The sequence below is a fragment of the Saimiri boliviensis genome, chromosome 12 (assembly GCF_048565385.1).
Source record: "Saimiri boliviensis isolate mSaiBol1 chromosome 12, mSaiBol1.pri, whole genome shotgun sequence".
Lineage (NCBI taxonomy): Eukaryota > Metazoa > Chordata > Mammalia > Primates > Cebidae > Saimiri > Saimiri boliviensis.
In genome coordinates this window covers 22,394,669-22,414,869 of record NC_133460.1, presented here as the reverse complement: position 1 = coordinate 22,414,869, position 20,201 = coordinate 22,394,669, and the positions used below count along the sequence as shown (strand labels likewise).

At 38.9% G+C, this 20,201-nt stretch overlaps 1 protein-coding gene and 1 pseudogene across 1 annotated transcript in view; one reads left to right on the top strand and one right to left on the bottom strand.

Annotated features, from left to right (window-relative positions):
* Nucleotides 1-2,878: 2,878 nt before the first annotated feature.
* Nucleotides 2,879-3,320, bottom strand: LOC141580502 (small ribosomal subunit protein eS25-like; annotated as a pseudogene).
* A 2,274-nt stretch (nucleotides 3,321-5,594) lies between these two features.
* LOC101037498 (cyclin-Y-like protein 2) overlaps nucleotides 5,595-20,201 on the top strand; it is a 31,612-nt gene continuing 17,005 nt past the window's right edge. The window contains exons 1-4 of the mRNA XM_039477741.2: nucleotides 5,595-5,820; nucleotides 8,559-8,618; nucleotides 10,184-10,218; nucleotides 17,033-17,133. Of these exons, the coding sequence (XP_039333675.2) occupies nucleotides 5,595-5,820; nucleotides 8,559-8,618; nucleotides 10,184-10,218; nucleotides 17,033-17,133 (422 nt within the window). The remainder of the gene's footprint in view (nucleotides 5,821-8,558; nucleotides 8,619-10,183; nucleotides 10,219-17,032; nucleotides 17,134-20,201) is intronic.

Sequence of the window (20,201 nt, the reverse complement as noted above, 5' to 3'; positions counted from 1 at the left end):
AGAGGGCCAGAATATAGGGCACATTTGTCTGCAGATCAGAGGAGGGGTTCTGTGCACCCCGACATGATCTTGGCCATGTGTGGACCCTTGAATTTGCAGGGTTGGATGTTAACTCCCTTACTGGAAGATAAATTTCACAAGACTAATAACCTTGTTTATGTTGGTCCAATCAATATCCCAGCACTTACACACAGTATATGGCGTCTTTGCTAAGGGCTCAGGTATTAAATGGGTATTGAATGAATGGATGTATTAGTTTACTCTGGAGTCAAAAATAAACAAGGTCTCAGCTCATTTCACAGACTCAAACTCCTGATTAATTCAAATGACCCTACTCTAATTTGTTTCTCTTTGCTCTCTCAGACTTGCCAAAGTCATGGGAGGATAGGATTTTTTCTTAACTTACTTCAATATTGCCTTCAATAAAAATGTTTTAAAATCTATTTTCATAGCAGTGCTTCCCAATATTTTCCTGTTTAGAAAGTTCAAAATTCTTCCATTTTTAAAGTCATGGATATCTGTTTTTGAGTGTGTCTGTCGTTAAATGCAGGCACTATTTTGTAACTTTAAATAGACACCATCTCAAGTCTACAAGAATCATCCACAATGATATCTAATGACACTTCCAGGTGTTCAGACACTATTAGCACAGATTGTAGCCACTAGGTCCTGAGGATTGTATTTGATGTTGGTTACTAAAACTGAGCTTTCTTGGATTCTTTTTCCTTCCACTGTGGGTTCTCACATTTCAACATATTACCTATTCTTGTCCTCAAACTTCACTGAAATATTTTCAGTGGAATTAAATTAAATAGGAATCATTTCTCCCCATGTTTTTGAAATGACCCTTTGCTTATGATAATGATTCTTCTGGTCATTTTTGTAATTACTTATGATAGAGTTTGTAAATATTCATATATTTTATGATTGCATATAATTTTCTTCTCAATTATTTTTTCCCTTTCCCCTAAAATTGTTGTTATTTCTCTTAACTCTTTGTGGGAAAAATTAAGCCCATTTTTCACTTTCTAGATATACTTATTTATAATTGGATTCTGTGATTTTTGCTTAAATTGCTTTTCAAGTTACCCACGTTTAGGGAATCTATTAGTGTATCAAGCTTTTTTTGGTTGTTAGGTGTATCAAGAAGTGTAGACTTCTATATATAATATTCTTTTTCTCCCATGGTTTTTTTTTTTAAACTCTGTTACAATAAAGGTCATCAAAAGATCTCTTCCTAAACCTTTCCTCTACCAGAAATACCTTTGGAGTCACATGGCCCTTTCTCCCTTCTTGCTTTTGCCGAATGCCAAAGCTAATCTCTTCCTGATCCAGATTGCACGCATCTGTGCCTTTTGGGGGCCCTTGTGCATTTGTTCTTCCTTCTCTTCTAACCTCAATAATGTGTTTTCTCTGTTGACTCTTCCTGTTTAACATATAATTATTCTTACACATTTGTTGAATCCTGGAATAAAAGGCTTTCTTTACCACATATCTCCCTTTAACTACTACATCTCTATTCTCAGCCGAATACTTGGGAAGAGAAGCCCTAAGTTTGTGTCACTGTTTTCTCACCTCCAGTTCACTACTTTACCCACTGCCTGACGTCCAGATCACTCACTCCCTTGCGCAAGCCCAATCACTAAGTTGCCATAGCTGACTTGTAGCTTTCCTGTCTTCCTAGCAAAATTTGACTCTGTGCATTGGGATAATATTAAGTAGCTATTGATCAGGCAGTGTGCTAGGTGCTGCTGTTTCAGAAATGAAATCAGGCATCATCTCCTGTCTAATGACTCACAGGAGCAGCCGATCCTGATTCATATGCAGGTCTCTTGACTCCGGGTGCTCACTTTTGCAAGCTTTACTTAATGCCGTGTAAATCACCCTATTCTCCAGATCTTCTTTCTTTCAAGTTCTCCTTGCTATATAGAACTTCTCAAGGCAATTGCTTCCACGCCCACAGCTTCAGTTGCTTTCTCTATTCTCTAAGGACAATCGAATTTTAAATTTAAAATGTTAGCTTTATTTTATGTAAGATTTCTCATTCGCTATAACCATAGATTCAGAGTTACTCCATAAAAGTAATATAAAAAATGGTGATATTCTTAGCATGTAAATTTTAGGAAATTTCCCCAGTTACTCTTAATGGTTTGATTTACTGTGTGTGTTATTTTTGGAAACATATGTTGGGATGTCACAAATGGTCTTAGCCTACAGAGATTTAAAGTCAACTTTGACCAGAGAGTTTTATTTTAATGTGACACTGAGAGTAAAAAATGATCTTTTCCTCCTTACCTATTTCTCTTCCTACATTCTCTGCCAGGAGAAAGGTACAACTCTATACCCAGTCTTCCCCAGCAGAGCCTGAGCAGCCCCGTTTTTCCCACTACTTTACCACTTTCACATCTCATGACCAAGCACTTCCCATTCTGTCTCCCAAATAATCACAAAGTTTTTTCCTCCACTTTTTTTTTTTTGCACCCAACCTCTTTATTTTTATTTATTCATTTTTCTTTTTCTTTTTAAATTTTTCATTTTAGATTTAGGGGCACATGTGCAGGTTTGTTAAATGGGTAAGTTGTATGTTGCTGGAGTTTGGTTTACAAATGATTTTGTCACCTAGGTAGTGAGCATAGTATCCAATAGGTAGTTTTAGGACCTTCTCCCTCCTCCCACCGTCCCCCCTCAAGTAGGCCCGAACATCTGTTGGTCCCCTCTTTGTGTTCATGGGTACTGAATGTTTAGCTCCCACTAATAAATGAGAACATGGAGTAATCTGATTTTCTGTTCCTGCATTAATTTGCTTAGGATAATGGCCTCCAGCTGCATCCATGTTGCTGCAAAGGACATTAATTTTTTTAAGTGGTAGTGCAGTGTTTCATATATAGATATGCAACATTTTTTTGGATTTAATAGTTTTATTTTTCCAAATGTAGTTTGGACCTATCCATGCATCTTCACCAGCAGCTGGAGCATCTCCACCCTTGGTATTTTCGGTATAAATTACTTGATCTCTGTGCTTTGAAACCAGTTTGTTAAGTCTTTTGCTAAGGAGCTCCTGCAGGGCTGCCCTGGCCAGGGAGCCTCAAATCTTCAGTCTCTCAGAAACCACAGCTGGGGTTTTAAGTTTATAGTTGGTAACTTCCTTACAGAGTTTGTCATAGGTAGCGTTGTCAAACAAGGCTAAGTTATTGAGCTTGTCGCGAACTTTCCTTTGGACCACTTCTTCTTGGCCTTACCCCAGATTTGTTCATTGAGTCTTTGTCTTCCTTGGCCAACTTTCCAGCGTCTTTCTTTTTCTTGTCATCCTTGGGCAGCATTTCAAAGCTCTGAGAGCAGCCGCGAACACTGCAACTTCATGGTAGGCAAGTTTGAGAAACATGGTTCTAGGGTTTCCTCGGTCCCCACGCTTATTCCCCGCGGGCCTCTCACCGTTCGCGGGACCGTCCGGTCGGTAACTCCGTGTGATCGGTCTTTCCTCCACTTTTGTCACTGCCACTGCCTTTAGCATTACTCTTCCTTTAGGTAGTCTCTTGATTGGTCTTGTTCCTTCCTTCAGTCCTTCCTTCTTAGACAGACCACTGCACACATATCTGACAGAGACTCCTCACCTTTTTATGGCTCAATGACTCAAATTTTCAGAATAAAATTTAAACCACCCCAGCATTTGGGGTCAAATAGAGGTGGGTTTCAGTCTCAGGTTCATACACTGTCCAGTAATGTGGTCTCAGAAAACTGAACTTCTTAAGCCTTTGTTTGTGTATCTGCCTACACTCACTGAGATTTGGGACTGTTTCACACATACGGTGTCTCACATATAGAAGGGACTTCATCAGTGTTGGATCAACAGGAGGCATTTTAAAATCCACATTTTAAAAAAAAAGTTGTTTTTAAAAACAGTATGCTGATCTATAGTGTCACTTCCCTTCCAAGCTTGACTTCTACCTGTACTTTCTGATATGGTTTGGCCATGTCCCCACCCAAATCTCATCTCGAATTGTAATCCCCATAATTCCTGTGTGGTGAGGGAGGGACTCAGTGGGAGGTAATTGGATCATGGGGGCTGTTTCCCCCGTGCTGTTCTTGTGATAGCGAGTGAGTTCTCATGAGATTTGATGGTTTTATACATGTTTGACAGTTGCTCCTTCACATGCACACACTCTGTGGCCTGCCGCCATGTCAGAAGTAACTGCTTCCCCTTCTACTATGTCAGTTTCCCTTTGGCCTCCACAGCCATGTGGAATGTGAGTCAATTAAACTTATTTCCTTTCTAAATGACCCAACCTCAGGTATTTCTTTACAGTAGTGTGAAAATGGAACAGTACACTTTCTGATAATCATACTTGAGGAATTATGGAATTCATACTACCTGGGATCAAATCATGGCCCCAGCCTGAGCAGTCATGTGGCCATTGGGGAGATGACTTACCTTCTTAATCTTAATGTCTTCTCCAAAACCTGTGAGGTTGTTTCTGAGGGTTAAATGAGCATAGCCCACTTGGAACACTGTCAGGCACATACTGCTTGCCAGATGTTGAGTGTTTATTTTTATTGAGTTAGGACTGTAGTCACTCACTTTGCAGCTCCTGATTTTGAATAACAAAATTGTGCTTAGTACTTTGTTAGTAAACGAGAGAAAATCTGAAAGTTGCTGCCACGGAAGGAAGAAACAGAGGGGAGAATAGGCAGTTGGTAAGTTCCAGCATTTCAGAGCTTGGAGGGACAAATTCGGTTTCTATTTTATGGAGAAGGAGGTGGAGGCAGGATGGGTCCTAAGGTGTCATTCAAGACATATAGTCATAACTCTTTAGTGAGAGTAGAGCTAGGGCCCAGGGATTGCTGTGTTCAAGCTGCAGACAAAAACTACCACTCATTGGAAAACAGGAGAGGAATATTTCATTAAAAAAGCAGTGAACAGTTCAGGTGTATCTACATTCAGTCAGCAAATAAAGTTCAACTTTGTTGCTAATGGGACCCACTGTGCTGACTGAGACTATGTACAGAACTCATAGTGGAAGATGGCTTTCAGTAACAAACCACTCTGTGCTTTTCTTGGGACTAAAAAGCTCAGGAAGCTGTCGATGAATGAAAACTTTAGTCCCACTGGCACTGCAGGAGGGGCCAGGAGAGCAACCACATCATAAGCCACAGGGTGGGGCACCCAGGCAGCGGGGGAGGGGCGGGCAGCCAGGGTGGGGCATTGTGAGGTGTGGGGCAGGGCATTGTGAGTCACATGCCTGAGCTTCCACCTGGGCCACTGGGCTTCAGTCTGTAGGTGACTACAGGAGGAGGAGAAGCTCATTCTGTACTCTCTATAGGCAGTTGTTGTGTCTCTCAGCACTTTTTGGATTCACAACCTATTAAATTAGCCTGTTATTCTTCACCCTCCCAGACAAGTCAACTCAAGGGAGGGGGCAGGGTGCGGGCCTCGGCCCGAGCCCTGGCCGGCCGGGGCCGGGCTGTGGGGTAGCCAGGCGAGCAGCAGCAAGACCATCTCTGCAAGTGCAGCGTAGCCTCGCCTTGGGCAGCGGGATCGCGTGGCCAACGCTGTGAGCAGAGGCACAGGCGGCGGCAGACAGGAGTAGGGGTGCCCCATGGGGAACATACTGATGTGTTGTTGTGTGAGCCCCAGGGTCAGCCCTGAGTTGGACCAACACCAGGGGTCAGAGTGTCCTGCTGAGTCCGAAATCTGTGAGGCCGCAGCTGAGGACACGGTAGCAGCAGCGCCCATGGCTGCTGCTGCAGAGCCTGCCGAGCTGACTTTTGAAGCTGGTGATGGCCTTCATGTGCGCCAGATCTGTGACCAGGAGATGCCTGAAGGTAAGGAAGTGACAGTGGCTTCTGCCCTGGCCACACCTCTGGCTGCTGCTGCCCCCGAGGTCTCCTAGGGGGTATCGCCCACCTCAGGCTCCTTTTTGCCCGTAGCCAGCTTTCCCAGGGCTGGTCAGAAACAAAGGCTGGCTCTGCCCCGCCTTCCCACCCCCCTCTTAGTCTCTTAGTCTCTCTCCACAGAGTCCAGGCAGTTTCTTGTCTCCTCCCCTCCCAATCGCCCAGTTCTTGCTCCCTCATCTCATTCTCTCAGGCTCGCCTGGGATCATTTATTTATGGCTCTTCTTGTCTGTAGCTCTGTTTATTATTCTGTGGGACTTTGTTGAGGCTTCTTTGGAATATTCTGTTCCTTTTTTCAATAAAAACTCAAATATCCCGACTTTCCAGTAGCCATCGCATTCTTTTTGTGTGCCTATCCAGATGGTACCTAAGTGAAGGAACCAGGTACGTGCCTAATTGTGTCCTCTGTTAAAGTAGCTAAATCGCAGGACAATTCATACTGAACTATTTGGGGATTTCTACTTTGAAATCAGAATGAAGTTTGCCAGGGAGAGATGACAGGATATTCTTAATGGGTGGCTTTAAGTCACCTTGACAGGTGCTTATGTCCTTCTAACTGTAATTTGAACACAAAAGGAAAGAAAATGGAGGGTTCTTACAATAATTGTGAAAGGTGTGAAATGTCTCGGCCGGGGCTGCAGAAAAATCCAGTGTTTTTTTCCCCCAAAGGAGTTTACCCATGAGGCTCTGATTACTTTAAAATTCTTACTTTAACACAAAATGTGTCTCTAGATTTATTCTGGTGACTTACGAGACTTTATTTACTTCCTTGCTGTGAAAGAAAGGTAGAGATGGTTCAGGGTCAGAAAACTTTCAAAAGACATGAAATGTCTTTTAACGTGTAATGTAAAGATCGCATGTTAAAATGCCAGACCTTGCCTATGTAAGGGTGTTTGTTGCCACTGGTGCCCCTTTGTTCTTCCCCCACCTGACAATAGCATCTTGTTCAAAGATAAGAAAGTAAAGCCTAAGAAGCTGGAAGCCATCATTCTCAGCAAACTAACACAGGAACAAAAAGCAGACATCGCAAGTTCTCACTCATAAGTGGGAGTTGAACAATGAGAACACATGGACACAGGGAGGGGAACATCACACAGTGGGGCCTGTTGTGGGATGGGGGTCAGGGGACAGAGAACATTAGGACAAATACCTAATGCATGTGGGGTTTGAAACCTCAATGATACGTTTATATGTACAGCAAACCACCATGGCACAGGTATACGAATGTAACAAACCTGCATGTTCTGCACATGTATCTCAGAACTTAAAAAAACAACTTTAGTTCAGCTCTTAGTTTTTTTCAGAGGTAGAATAATGAAGACTCATGATAAGTGTGACTTTGTAACTTGGGAGTATTATACTCACTTTTGAAGATGTTTAAGAATTTAGAATAAATATGTGAATTGAGTATACCTTTATACACAAAATGTGTAAGTAGTTGTGTATACTTATAATCTGGTTGCTGGTGTAAGGAAAGTCTGTGAGTGATTTTACACATCAGTTCGTAGATGAATGAAAGCCCAAAAAAGGCTCTTTATTGTCATTCTTTAGGGTTACAACAGAGTTTGTATATGTCTCATTTGGCTCCTTCCAATACAAAGAAGTCTTGTGCATGTTCTCTGTATGTGTTGCTAGTGAAGAAATGAAGACAGAGATCTCACGTGACTATTGGAAGACAGTCACCAATAGAACTAAGGTCCTGTGTCTTCAGAATGACATGGAAGTGACTAATATGCTGAATTCACTTCTTTTTAAATTTTTCAAACTCCGGAATATGTTTTATATTTTGCCTATAAAATAGGCCCGTGTTTTAAAATGTATTGCCATCTTGATTTATTTTACACAAAGTTGATTTTACACAGCTCAAAGGGAACATTTACCTCTTTTTTTTTTTTTTTTAATAAAGGAGGGTCTCACTATGTTACTCATGTTGCCCTCAAATTCCTGACCTGGGTTTGAGGAATTTTCCAATCTCAGCCTCCTGAGTAGCTGGGACTACAGGCATGCGCCACCTTGCCTGGCACCATCTTATGTCTATACATTCATTTCAATAGATAAAGGTAAGAGTAGGGGTAGTGAAATGGCCTCCTCTTCAAATAAACGAGTTGATAAATTGTTATAAGTGATCACATATTTTTTCTTTTCTCTCTGTATAGATTTGAAGTCCAACCCTTCTGACCATTTGGAAGCAAAGAAATCTCAAACAGACGGTATTGATACGGCTTTGGAGTCCAACCCTTCTGACCACCCAGAAGCAAAGAAAACTGAAACAGATGGTGAGCCAACATCGTTTTTTCCACCAAGAAAAAGAGTGAAAACTCTTGTTTGATCAGATGAATTATAGAAAGTATTTAGGAAAACTCATATTGGTTTAAATGTTCTAAATTTTCACATATTCACTTGTGTTATTTTAACATGATATACTTTCCTTTACTTGTTACCATATTAGTGAAAACATGTTAACTTTTTGTTTATACATTTTGCCATCTTTTAATTAATACAATTTGTCATGTGATGGAGGAGTCTTAGATTTATCTTTATGTATAATTCTTTGTCCCTTTTCCCAATGGGCAAGCATAAAAGAGGTAGTGAAATGGCCTCCTGGCCAAATAAATGAGTTGATAAATTGTCATAAGTGATCACATCTTTTTTCTTTTCTCTCTGTATAGATTTGGCTTTGGAGTCAAACCCTTCTGACCATCCAGAAGCAAAGACATCTCAAACAGACAGTGGGTCACCATTGTTTTCTCTGCCAAGCAAAAGAGTGAAAACTCTTGTTTGATCAGATGAATTATAGAAAGTATTTAGAAAAGCTCATACTGGTTCACATAGTGGGAGCTCTCTTTCCCCTCCTGAATTTCCCCTTTGGGGTCCCACTCCACCCACTCTCTCTCGTGGAAGCTTTCTCTCTTCTCCTGTTTCTCTCTCTAAATAAATGGATCACTTTTCTGCAAACAAAGAAAAGAAAAGAAAAACTCATATTGGTTTAATACCAGAATGAAAATTTGCTTATTACCACGGGGATGGTACCAAGCCATTCATAAGGAATCCATTGCTATTACCCAGACACCTCCCACTAGGCCCTGTCTCCAACGTTAAAGGTCCCATTTTAACATGAGATTTAGAGAGGGAGACATATCCAAACCATTTCAGAGTTGTATTTCCCAGTTCCTTCCAGAGCCATGGGCTTCTCACACCTAGAGAGCATGGAAGCAGAAAAAAGAAAAGCTATTCCATGTCCCTCACTCTTCAGTGATAGGAATGTTTGCCTACAAGGCCCTTCCAGCATTAAAGGCAGAGGCCGTGTAGGAAACAAAGCATGGTCCCAGTCCCTCTTGGAGCTTTTATTATTCTGGCCTTTTTTTTTTTTTTTTTTTTTTTTTTGCTGCAGACACCATGTCCAATTAGGTTTGTTACTTATTTTAAGATTTAAATTTGGCTGGACGCAGTGGCTCACACCTGTGATTCCAGCACTTTGGGAGGCGGAGGTGGGTGGATCATGAGGTCAGGAGTTTGAGACCAGTCTGACCAACATGGTGAAACCCTCTCTACTGAAAATACAAAAACTAGCTGGGCATGGTGGGGTGCGCCTGTAATCCCAGCTACTTGGGAGTCTGAGGCAGGAGAATCATTTGAACCCTGGAGGCAGAGGTTGCAGTGAGCCGAGGTCACACCATTGCACTCCAGCCTGGTTGACAGAATGAGACTCCTTCTCAAAAAAGACACAATAAACAAAAGATTAAATTTAAGATAGGTTACTTTTCCCTTGTATAAAGACCTGTTTTTGTTTTGTTTGTAGTGACATGTTAGTAGATGACCACTAAGTGTGGTTGGAGATGCTTACAGGGATTCTGGTGCATCTAGAGATGGGTGCCTGGCCAGGAAGTAGTTCTTAGAGCTGTTAGCTCTTAGATTCTGGTAATTAAGCTATGTGTAAATGCAGAATAGGAGAATACTAACAGATCATGGCTCATAGATGCAACAGTTAAACTTTTCGATCAGCTAAATTTTTCATCTGGCCTAATTTTTTTGCCCTCTTCTTTTGTACATCAGTATTATTTCCTTCGTATGTAAAATAACTAAAAGTAAACTAGGTCAAAAAGTAAATGTAAGCTTTCAGATTTTACTTTATGAGATTTATCATGCCAGATGGTTTAAATTATAAATTATTGAAATTAATTTTTTTTTGCATGGAGTTTTTTCTCATTGTAGAAAGGAGTAGTCAGTAAGATGTTAACAACTACTTTTTATATTATTTGTGTCAGCAGTGACGATTTTTTTCTTTCATTCTTAGTACAAGAAATAAGAGAAAGTGACTCTGCAAACCATGTAAGTAAATAGTCAAAAAGCTGAGCAATTGATAGTTTGATGTAAAAGTGTGTCTCTCTTGATTCCTTTAAATGATAATGGGGACGCAGTGGTGATAGCATGGACCTTGTTTTGTGGATTTTCTGAATCTTTTCTACTTTCCTGTCAAATTTATCCAGAAAAGTCTTCAGCTCAGTATGCCCACCTTTTAAGGATTGCTGACATTTAAGTTAAATTTTAATAATCTGGTTGTGGTATAAAGATCTGCTTTAAACAGTTAATCTTATTCTTAATGAAATAGCAAAAATAGAAGAGCTAAGTTAATTGTCAGCACGGTCTGTTGACTTTCTGTCACAGCAGGTGGAAGCATACCTTCCCCGCTACACCATGACCTTATTTTTCTCCCTCTGCTTCTTTCAATTGTAGCACACTTTTTAATTAAATCAGTAATATTGACATGATTATGACTATGCTAATATTGTTCACTGCTAAGTCATATGGTGTTTTCGCTGTGTCTCTGCATTACATATTCCTTCATCCTTTCTCTGAGACAGTTCTGAAATCTGAGCACTTCTGCACTTCTTCTAAATAATCTCTTTTTTCCTAGCCTATGCTGGTTTATCCAGCCAAATGCAGTAAGTAGCCTCTGGGTGGTCTGTCACTTTATTGAAAAATGATTTTAATAATTATTGCTAAATTATATTTTACATATAATTTACATTTCACATCCATTATTTTTTAGCATGAAGCTAATTTTCTGACTGTATTCATTTGCCTGTTTTCTAACAGCTGTTCCCCCTCCCTCCAGCCCAGTGTTGTAGCATTTATCACATTCCTTTCAAAGATATTCTCCATCTGCTAAATCATATCTGTTCCTCTTTTTCTTTTTGGCAATTGGTAGGCAACATTCTTTGGCCTTTTTTCTTACTAGTTCAGTATAGAGTGGCTTTCCCTAGATACGCTGGCTGTCTGCTTTTCTGTGCTATCTCTTTAAAGTCTTTTGGGATCTCACATAACTGCCGCCTGTGTGGGATCGCCTGAGTCCTAGATTTTATGTTTCCTTCTGTCCTGTTACCCTCTCTAGTTGCACATTTTCCTGGGCGGAGATGTTTAGATCTGACCAGTCTTAAAATCCTTCCGCCTTGATAGAGAGCAAACTTCTAGGCTGAATCTAAATCGTAAGGTTCTGAAGATATTCTGCAATTGTGCTCTCATCACAGTGTTGTTGTTGAATCTATTGCCCTTGCATGACATGTTGTTTATAACCGGGTTTTATGTATCTCTGCAAACTTTTTAGGAGCTTTTCTCTCTCTGAGGTTTTGAAATTTCAACGTAAGAGCTTGGTGGGGATCTTTTCATTTTATTGAGGCTACTAAGTCTGCAGACGCTTTTTGAGAATGTTTTTTATTTTCCCTGTTACTTTTTTCTGATAGTCTTGTTACTCAGACGCTAGACTGCTTAGACCAGTAGACCTGCACTGGTTTCCAATTTTTCCCCTTCTATTTTTTTCAGTTTGTCTTTTTATTCTACTTCTGGGATATCCTTTGAGTTTGTCCTCTACTATATCTATTGAATTTTATGTATTTTTTGAGAGTTTTAATTTTTTTTTTAAAGTTTTGCTCCTGATTTTGACTGGTCCCCTGAATTCCCTTTTTTGTGTTGTTTCGATCGCTTGTTGGAGGCTTTTAGCCAATGTGTGGTGGTCCCTGGCTTGCTTGCTTTATTTGGAAGCAGGACTTGTATTAACTGATGGCACTCAGTGTGAGGTTTTGGAAGCCAAACTAGCTTTTCATTTGGGGGACCGCAGTGTATTATCTGGGGATCTTTATTTGAGACAGTTCAGTTTCTTGAGAAGGATCTCCCAAGTTTCTGCCTGGCTACTTGCTTTCCAAAAGCAGAGTTGGGAAAGAAAATTGGAGTTCTATTTTTGGTATACAGTTTTCTTTATATCTCAGGTTTAAGCCACGGTAGCTGTGAACCAGAAATTCTCAGGTTTGGTATATCCAGGGAACATATATCTAAGTTTGTTATCAGATGGGAGGACAGGTGGACTTGGGTCTCTAACTGCAGATTTTCAGCTGACCTTGTAGGCTTTTGTTTTACATTTTGCACTACTTTTTGAAGTGCTGTTTGCCTCTTAAGTTCATAGCCTGCCTTTAGTTCTGCAAGACAAACTACTGCTCACTTCTGTTCCATTCACTTTCTTTTTCCTTTTCTTTCTTTCTTTCTTTTTTTTTTTTTTTTTTTTTTTTTTTTTTTTTTTTGAGACAGAGTCTTGGTTTGTCGCCTGGGCTGGACTGCAGTGGTGAGATCTCAGTGCACTGCAACCTCATCCTCCCAGGTTCAAGCAGTTCTCTGCCTCAGCTTCCTGAGTAGCTGGGATTGCAGGTACCTGCCACCACACCCGGCTGAATTTTGTATTTTTAGTAGAGATAGTGTTTCACCATCTTTGCCAGGCTGGTCTTGAACTCCTGACCTCGTGACCCACCCACCTCGGTCTGCCAAAGTGGTAGGATTATAGGTGTGAGCCGCCTTGTCTAGTCTCCAGTCACTTTCTGTAGGCACCAGAGTTGTGCTTCTGTGTTATTTATGACTCCTTTATCTACTTTTTAAGTCTCAGCATTTATTAAAAATTATCTCTGTCAACCTTCTCTCGTGGTCCTGTGTGTAACCTTTATTTTCTGACTAATGAGATTTCCAGAGAGAGGACATAAATTTGTGATCCATCTATTGTATTTAATCCAAATTTAGGACCTATATTTAAGTGTAAATCAAAGTTTAATTTCAATATCATTAATGATATTAACCCAGACAGTTTTTTAGTGATGTGTCTATAATAAGCATATTACAGTTGTTTTCTAAGGCCTTGTTTAATACTTTCATTCAAACTTTATACACTGCCATATCCTATTACATCACAACGTAGATGGAGCTGTTTTCGTGAATGCTCACGGTGTTAGAAATACTTAAGTTAATTAAGATTTATTTCCAGCCTGGTCAACATAGCAAGACCTCATCTCTACAAAAAGGTGAAATAACAAATTAGCCAGGCATGGTGGCATATGCCTTTAGTTTACCTACTAAGCCAGCTGAGGTAGAGGATTGCTTGAGCTCAGGAGTTTGAGGCTGTGGTTAACCATAATTGCACCACTGCCCTCCAGCCTGGGCAGCAAAGTGAGACCCTTTTCTCAGAATAAAGAAAAAAAAATGCTATTTAAAAATATACCTAAAATTTGTCCTGCCAAAAAGGAGAGGGAAAACATAAACTTCAGTTTTTATTTTATTTAATTTATGTTTGCTGAGAAGAATGCTGTAGTTTATTTATTTTTTATTTCCATAGGTTCTGGGGGGACCAGGTGGTATCTGGTTTCATGAGTAAGTTCTTTAGTGATGATTTGTGAGATTTTGGTGCACCCGTAACCTGAGCAGTGTCCACTAAACCTGATTTATAGTCTTTTATCTTTCACTGTTTTTTCAGACTTTCCCCAAAGTCCCCAAGTCCACTGTATCATTCTTACGCCTTTGCATCCCCATAGCTTAGCTCCCATGTGTGAATGAGAACATAGAACGTTTAGTTTTCCATGTCCGAGTTACTTCACTTAGAATAATAGTCTCCAACTCCATCCAGGTTGCTGGGAATGCCATTAATTTACTCCTTATTATAGTTGAATGGTATTCCATTTTACACACACACACACGCACACACACATACACACACACACACACTTATGTATATCACAGTTTCTTTATCCACTCATTGACTGATGGGCATTTGGGCTGGTTCCATATTTTTGTAATTGTAATTTGTAAATTGTAATTTGTTTGAGTTCCTTGTAGATTCTGTATAATAGCTCTTTGTCAGATATTATGAAGCGTGTAAACTTTCTCCCACTCTGTGGGTTGTCTGTTTACTCTGCTGATTGTTTCTTTTTCTGTACAGAAACTCTTCAATTAAGTCTTACCTGTTTGTTTTTCTTGCATTTCCTTTTGGGTTCTTGCTCATGAAGTCTTCGCCTAAGCCTGTGTCTAGAAGGGTTTTTCCAATGTTGTCTTCTAGAATTTTTGTAGTTTCAGGCATAGATTTATGTGCTTGATCCATCTTGAGTTGATTTTTGTGTAAGGTGGTAGTTGAGGATCCAGTTTCACTCTCCTGCATGTAGCTTGCCAATTATCCCAGCATCATTTGTTGAATAGGGTTTACTTTCTTTACTTTATGTGTTAGTTGGCTTTGTTGAAGATCATTTGGCTATAGATATTTGGGTTTATTTCTGGGTTCTTTGTTCTGTTCCATTGGTCTATGTGCCTGTTTTTATACCAGTTCCATGCTGTTTTGGTGACTCTGGCTTTATAGTATAGTGTGAAATTAGGGAGTGTGATTGATGCCTCCAGATTTGTTGTTTTGCTTAATTTTGTTCTGGCTATGTGGAGCCTTGTTTGGTCCCATATGAGTTTTAGGATTTCTTTTTTTAAATTTTTAAAAAATTTTTAAAATTTTTTTGGTTCTGTGAAGAAGGTTGATGGTATTTTGATGGGAATTTTATTGAATTTGTAGATTGCTTTTGGCAATATGGTCATTTTTACAATATTCATACTACCTATTTATGAGCAGCACATGCCTTTCCATTCGTTTGTGTCCATCATTTCATTCATCAATGGTTTGTCATTCCCAACAGCATATCAAAAATATAATCCATGATGATGAAATGGGTTTCATACCAGTGATCCAGGGATGATTTAACATACACAGGTCCATAAATGTGATACACTACATGAACAGAGAATTCAAAACAAAAATCACATGATCATCTCAATAGACACAGAAAAAGCATTTGACAAAAATCCAGCATCCTTTTATGGTTAAGATCCTCAGCAAAATTGGCATACAAGTGTCATACCTTAGTGTAATAAAAGCCATCTATGACACACCCACGGCCAACATAATACTGAAGAGGGAAAAGTTGAAAGAATTCCCCTTGAAAACTGGAACAAGACAAGGATGCCTAGGCCACCACTTCTGTTCAGCGTAGTACTGGAAGACCTAGCCAGAGCACACGAGAGAGAGAAATAAAGGGCATCCAGATCAGTAAATAGGAGGTCAAACCGTTACTCTTTGCCGATGATATGATTATGTACTTAGAAAACCCTAAAGACCCCACCAAAAAGCTCCTAGAAACTGATAAATGAATTTAGCAAGTATACAAGTCAGTAACTCTGTTATGCCCTAACAGTGACCACACTGAGAATTAAACCAAGAACTCAGCCCCTTTTATAATAGTTGCAAAAATAAAATAAAATACTTAGGAATAGACCTAACCAAGGAGGTGAAAGACCTCTATAAGAAAAACAACTTTAGTATTTTTAATGGGTTTTAGTATTTTTAATGGAAAGGCAGTAGGTACAGTAGAAGAAGTCAGTGGGTGGGCAATCAGCATCCAATGGGTACTGGACCTTTGATGGTAAGCCTTTTGGTTTTGACTTACTAAATTACTAGATATAATTATTTTCTAGTTTTTGTTATTAAACTGCTATTTTTTTATTTTTATTTTTATATTTGTTATTAAACTGCTATGTTTTTGTTATTAAACCCTTCCATTTCTTGTTAAAGATGGTAAAATTTCATACTCTTGATTTATGCTGACTGAAATTGGATGATTTGTTTCTATTTTGTGACTACCTTAAATAATACCTACAAACAGTAAACTGTTAGTACTGTTTTTGGTGTAATTAAATGTATTAAGACTTCTTTTCCAAATTATAACTGAATTAATTTATTAAACACTTGTTGAAGTTTTTGTTCCTTTATGAGCATAATTCTATGCTCAGCAGCTGGATGTAGGAACAGTTAGGGCCCTCTCTTACTCTTGTGGCTAGGCATACTTCCTCATGAGGGGAATACGCTGCAAGAATTAGTATCTTGTAACCAATGGTGAATTTGATTCATTAGTGTACAAAAAAACATGTTTTGGTATGGCTGCTGGCAAGGAGATCCAAGAGAGTAGATGGAGCCAAGCTTGCTGAAACAAGGAGAGAGAAAAACAGTATTCTAGGCAGAGAGCGGAGCTATAGCAGGAAAATGCCTAGGTGCAGGTCAGATGATTTATAGAATGAAACTAATCAACTTTTGAAATGAATGGCAAATATTCTCTGAGAGTTTCATTTGAGTCATGTCATGGCAGTCTTATTTAAACATGAAGTGGCAGTTACATTTTATAAGTTGTCCTCTGTTTTCAGGGTGTGAGAGAATATTTAAGTGATAATCTTTTTATTCTCCACATAAAGAAACAGGACTAGAGAAACCTATGGCTTCCTCACTTGGTGGTGGCCTAGCAACACTGGCACACAACCTCTGAATCTGAAACACCTGTTTTGTCACAATATCACCTGAAATAATACATTTAGGATTAGTAACTTAGTAAATACATTAGTTTTGTATACATTGCAATAAACTTCTCTTGTACCAGTATTATTTAATACATTACATTTTATCGTAGTAAATAAATAATAGAAATTCTTAGCTGCTTTATAGCATGGTAGAAACAAAAATGATGACATTTTATTTTAAACTTTTGTCATCATTTATAAAGGGAATTCATAAAATCCGTGTTAGGTTTGATGACAGGTACCATATTTAGAGCAGCATTTTATAACCCATATCTCAGTATCATCTCTGGAAGTTAAGAGCCTCCCATGGTTTTTCTGTAGAGTGCACATGACACCACACTCAGGCAGTTCATGGAGTGTAAGAAATATCTTAGTGCTTTGTCATTTGACATTTTAACTGAGAAAAAAATATATATACTTTGATAAGTTTACCTCTCCTTCCCTTCCTCTTCAGGTATTTACTGAGCATTTTATTCAAAAATGTAGTTCGTGCTCAACTATATTCCTCGATGACAGCACAGCCAGCCGCCCTCATTTTACAATGACGCTAAAATCGTGAGTACAACTGTACTGCTAAGGGACAGACTAAAATTATTTCAGCCATTTTGTCCTCTCCAATCAGTTTAAGAAATTGGAGTCAACTATATATTGATACCAGATTCTAAATATTAAGTCTCAGTTTCTCTCTTCATCTTACATGTCATGATGGAAAGAAAAATCTGTTAGCAAATAAGCCATTTTAGAAAAAGTGTAGCGTTTATTTGATGCCGTTTTGCCTTAAGACAATGTTGAACGCAGTGAGAAGGATAGGTTCCCTGTGTTGAATGTTTTTTGTGAAAAATTAATTTTTCAGTGTGTTGCAGGCCTAAGTCAATGTGTACTACTTTGGATTTAGTCTTAGAAGAAGGAACAGCTTTTTCTCCTCTGGCACCACAGTGTATCTGCATTTGAATTTCTTCCATTGTGCATGAGCACCGCATGGGCCACAAAGATGCACTTTGAGAGCACGCTGAGATGAAGTTTATTTTAAAAGGAACAACCACCACCACCACCATAGGGGCTGTGGAGTGTACATTATTATCATCTCGTTGGGTTATGAGTTGATTTTTGGAGCACAGTTCAGAAAGTGCTCATTTAGAATATTAATGTCTTTTTCGTTAGTTTTACTTTTCATTCTAGAAACATAACTCGCTAGCTTATCAACAATTTTGTTTTGAATGCCCTAGCCTTTTTAGCTGATTCTGTTGTCAGTAAGTTTTACTTTAATTAAAAATGGTAAGTTTACACTTATAATAATGTCACTTTTCTCCCTCCCTTATAACAATAGTTGAGATGAAATTATGTTTCAGCAAAAACTGGAATCAAACTCTGTCTCAGGTGCTGAGCTTCAGGACCTATTGAATAATCACTAAATGTCTGTACTCAGCCAAGTCTCTTCAGTCTTTACTCTTTTTCTTTTCTTTTTTTCTTTTTTTTTTGTGACAGTTTCACTCTTGTCCTTTTGCCCAGACTGGAGTGGAATGGCACCATCTTGGCTCACTGCAGCCTCCACCTCCCAGGTTTAAGCAATTCTTCTGCCTCAGCCTCACAAGTAGCTAGATTACAGGCATGCACCGCCATGCCCAGCTGATTCTGTATTTTTTTTTTTTTTTTTTTTTTAGTAGAGATGAGGTTTCTTCATGTGAACTCTTGACCTCAGGTGGTCCGCCTGCCTCCGCCTCTGAAAGTTCTGTGATTACAGGTGTGAGCCAGTGTACCTGGCTGTGTCTTAAATCTTTGAGCACAAAAACAAACAAACTACTTTGGCTAGAGTCCCTGGCTGCTTTTGAATTCAAAATATTTTGATGTGTTAGCATACAATTTAAAAGCAGCTTTGAAAATTAATCTTGCTTAAACAAATTTCATGTTTTTTCCTCATTATTCTAATTTTTAGAAGTCTACTTTTGAAAGTAAAGTAAGTTTTAATTTGCCATCAGCAAGTTTGAGAAATGATCATTTGGTGTATTCACTACTGGTGAAATAGAGGTTTACTGAGCAAATTAATAGGGCAAATTGGCTTCAAGAAAAGATTTTGAAAAATGTTCATCAAAAGTTAGTATTGCACTGTTATCAATGGGATACATGGAACTCATTGGGATCATTTTTGCAAAGTTTTTCTTCAAAATACATGTCTGCAAATACATGTATCCTCCAATCTCCACTTTCCCTCTATCTTCAGGCACTGAGAAGACTTTTGGGAAAACATAGCATCTTTATGTGAAGAAAAGCATCCCAGAAGATTCTGATTTTTACCCCAACTCCATCATTTCAAATTTTGCTGCACATTGAAATCACCTGGGAAACTTTTAGCAACAACCCTGATACCCAAAGTTATATCCAATGTTAATTAAATCAAAATGTCTCATGTTGAAAATGAGTCAGTTATTAAAGCTTTTCAGGTGATTTTAATGTGCAGCAAAATTTGACAGCCACTGCCTAATTTAGTTTAGGACAAGAAACTGCTCCTATCTGGTGGGACCTTGGGCAGGTCAATTTTAAGATTTGTTTCCCTGACCTGTAAAATGAATGTTGGATTAAATGTCATGTAAGCTCCGTCCTTTCCAGCATGTATCTTCAAATTCTGTGATTTTAATACCATTTCATAGATGAAAACTACTTGAAGCACTATAGATATATCCATCTTAAGTGCTAATGTTACAGGCTTTTTAACAAGTGCTGATATTGTACAGACCTATTACTAAAATGAGATTTGCCTTCCCTCAGTTATTCTGAGCCTCATTCTAGACACTGAGGGCAAATGGAAGCACATAACTTATCTAAGAAAACCTCTTGTTTTCTGATACACAGCAACAGTGGGTAACTTAGAAATACAGTTACATGTATCTGAAGAGTTGTATCTGTTCGTAAATATTTCAGTTAAACTAATCGAAGATACCTGCCATTATATTACACTTTGTCATGTTACACTGCCTTATTAGCACTGCTTATTTTAGGATTTGCTCTACCTATCATTGACGTCATGTGAGCTTATGTTTACTAACATGTTTTCTAATAATTATGCAAAAGCAATTTGAAGTAATTTTATTTGTTATAAAGCACTTTTGTTTGGATTTTTTGGGAATAATTTTAAAAATGGGTGGGTAGGAGTTAGTGAACGGAACTAAAATGCAAGGCCTAAAATCTTAAAAAAGAAACCACTACAGTGTGGCTGAAATGTAAACATATGTACACATAGATATAAAATGTATGAGGCTGGGCATGACGGCTCAAGCCTGTATCCCAGCACTTTGGGAGGCTTAGACAGGCAGATCACTTGAGACCAGGAGTTTGAGACCAACCTGACCATCATGGCAAAACTCCATCCCTACTAAAAATACAAAGATTAGCCAAGTGTAGTCGCACAAACCTATAGTCTCAGCTACTTGGGAGGCTGAGGCATGAGAATTGCTTGAATCTGGCAGGTGGAGGTTATGGTGAGCCAAGATCACTCTGGGCAACAGAGCAAGACTCTAGGTCAAACAGTAAATAAACTGATAAAATAAATTGCATGTGAGAAAAGCTTTTGTGGATAGAAGAAAATATAACAGGGAAATAGGTTATTATTTATATATATAATCATCAAC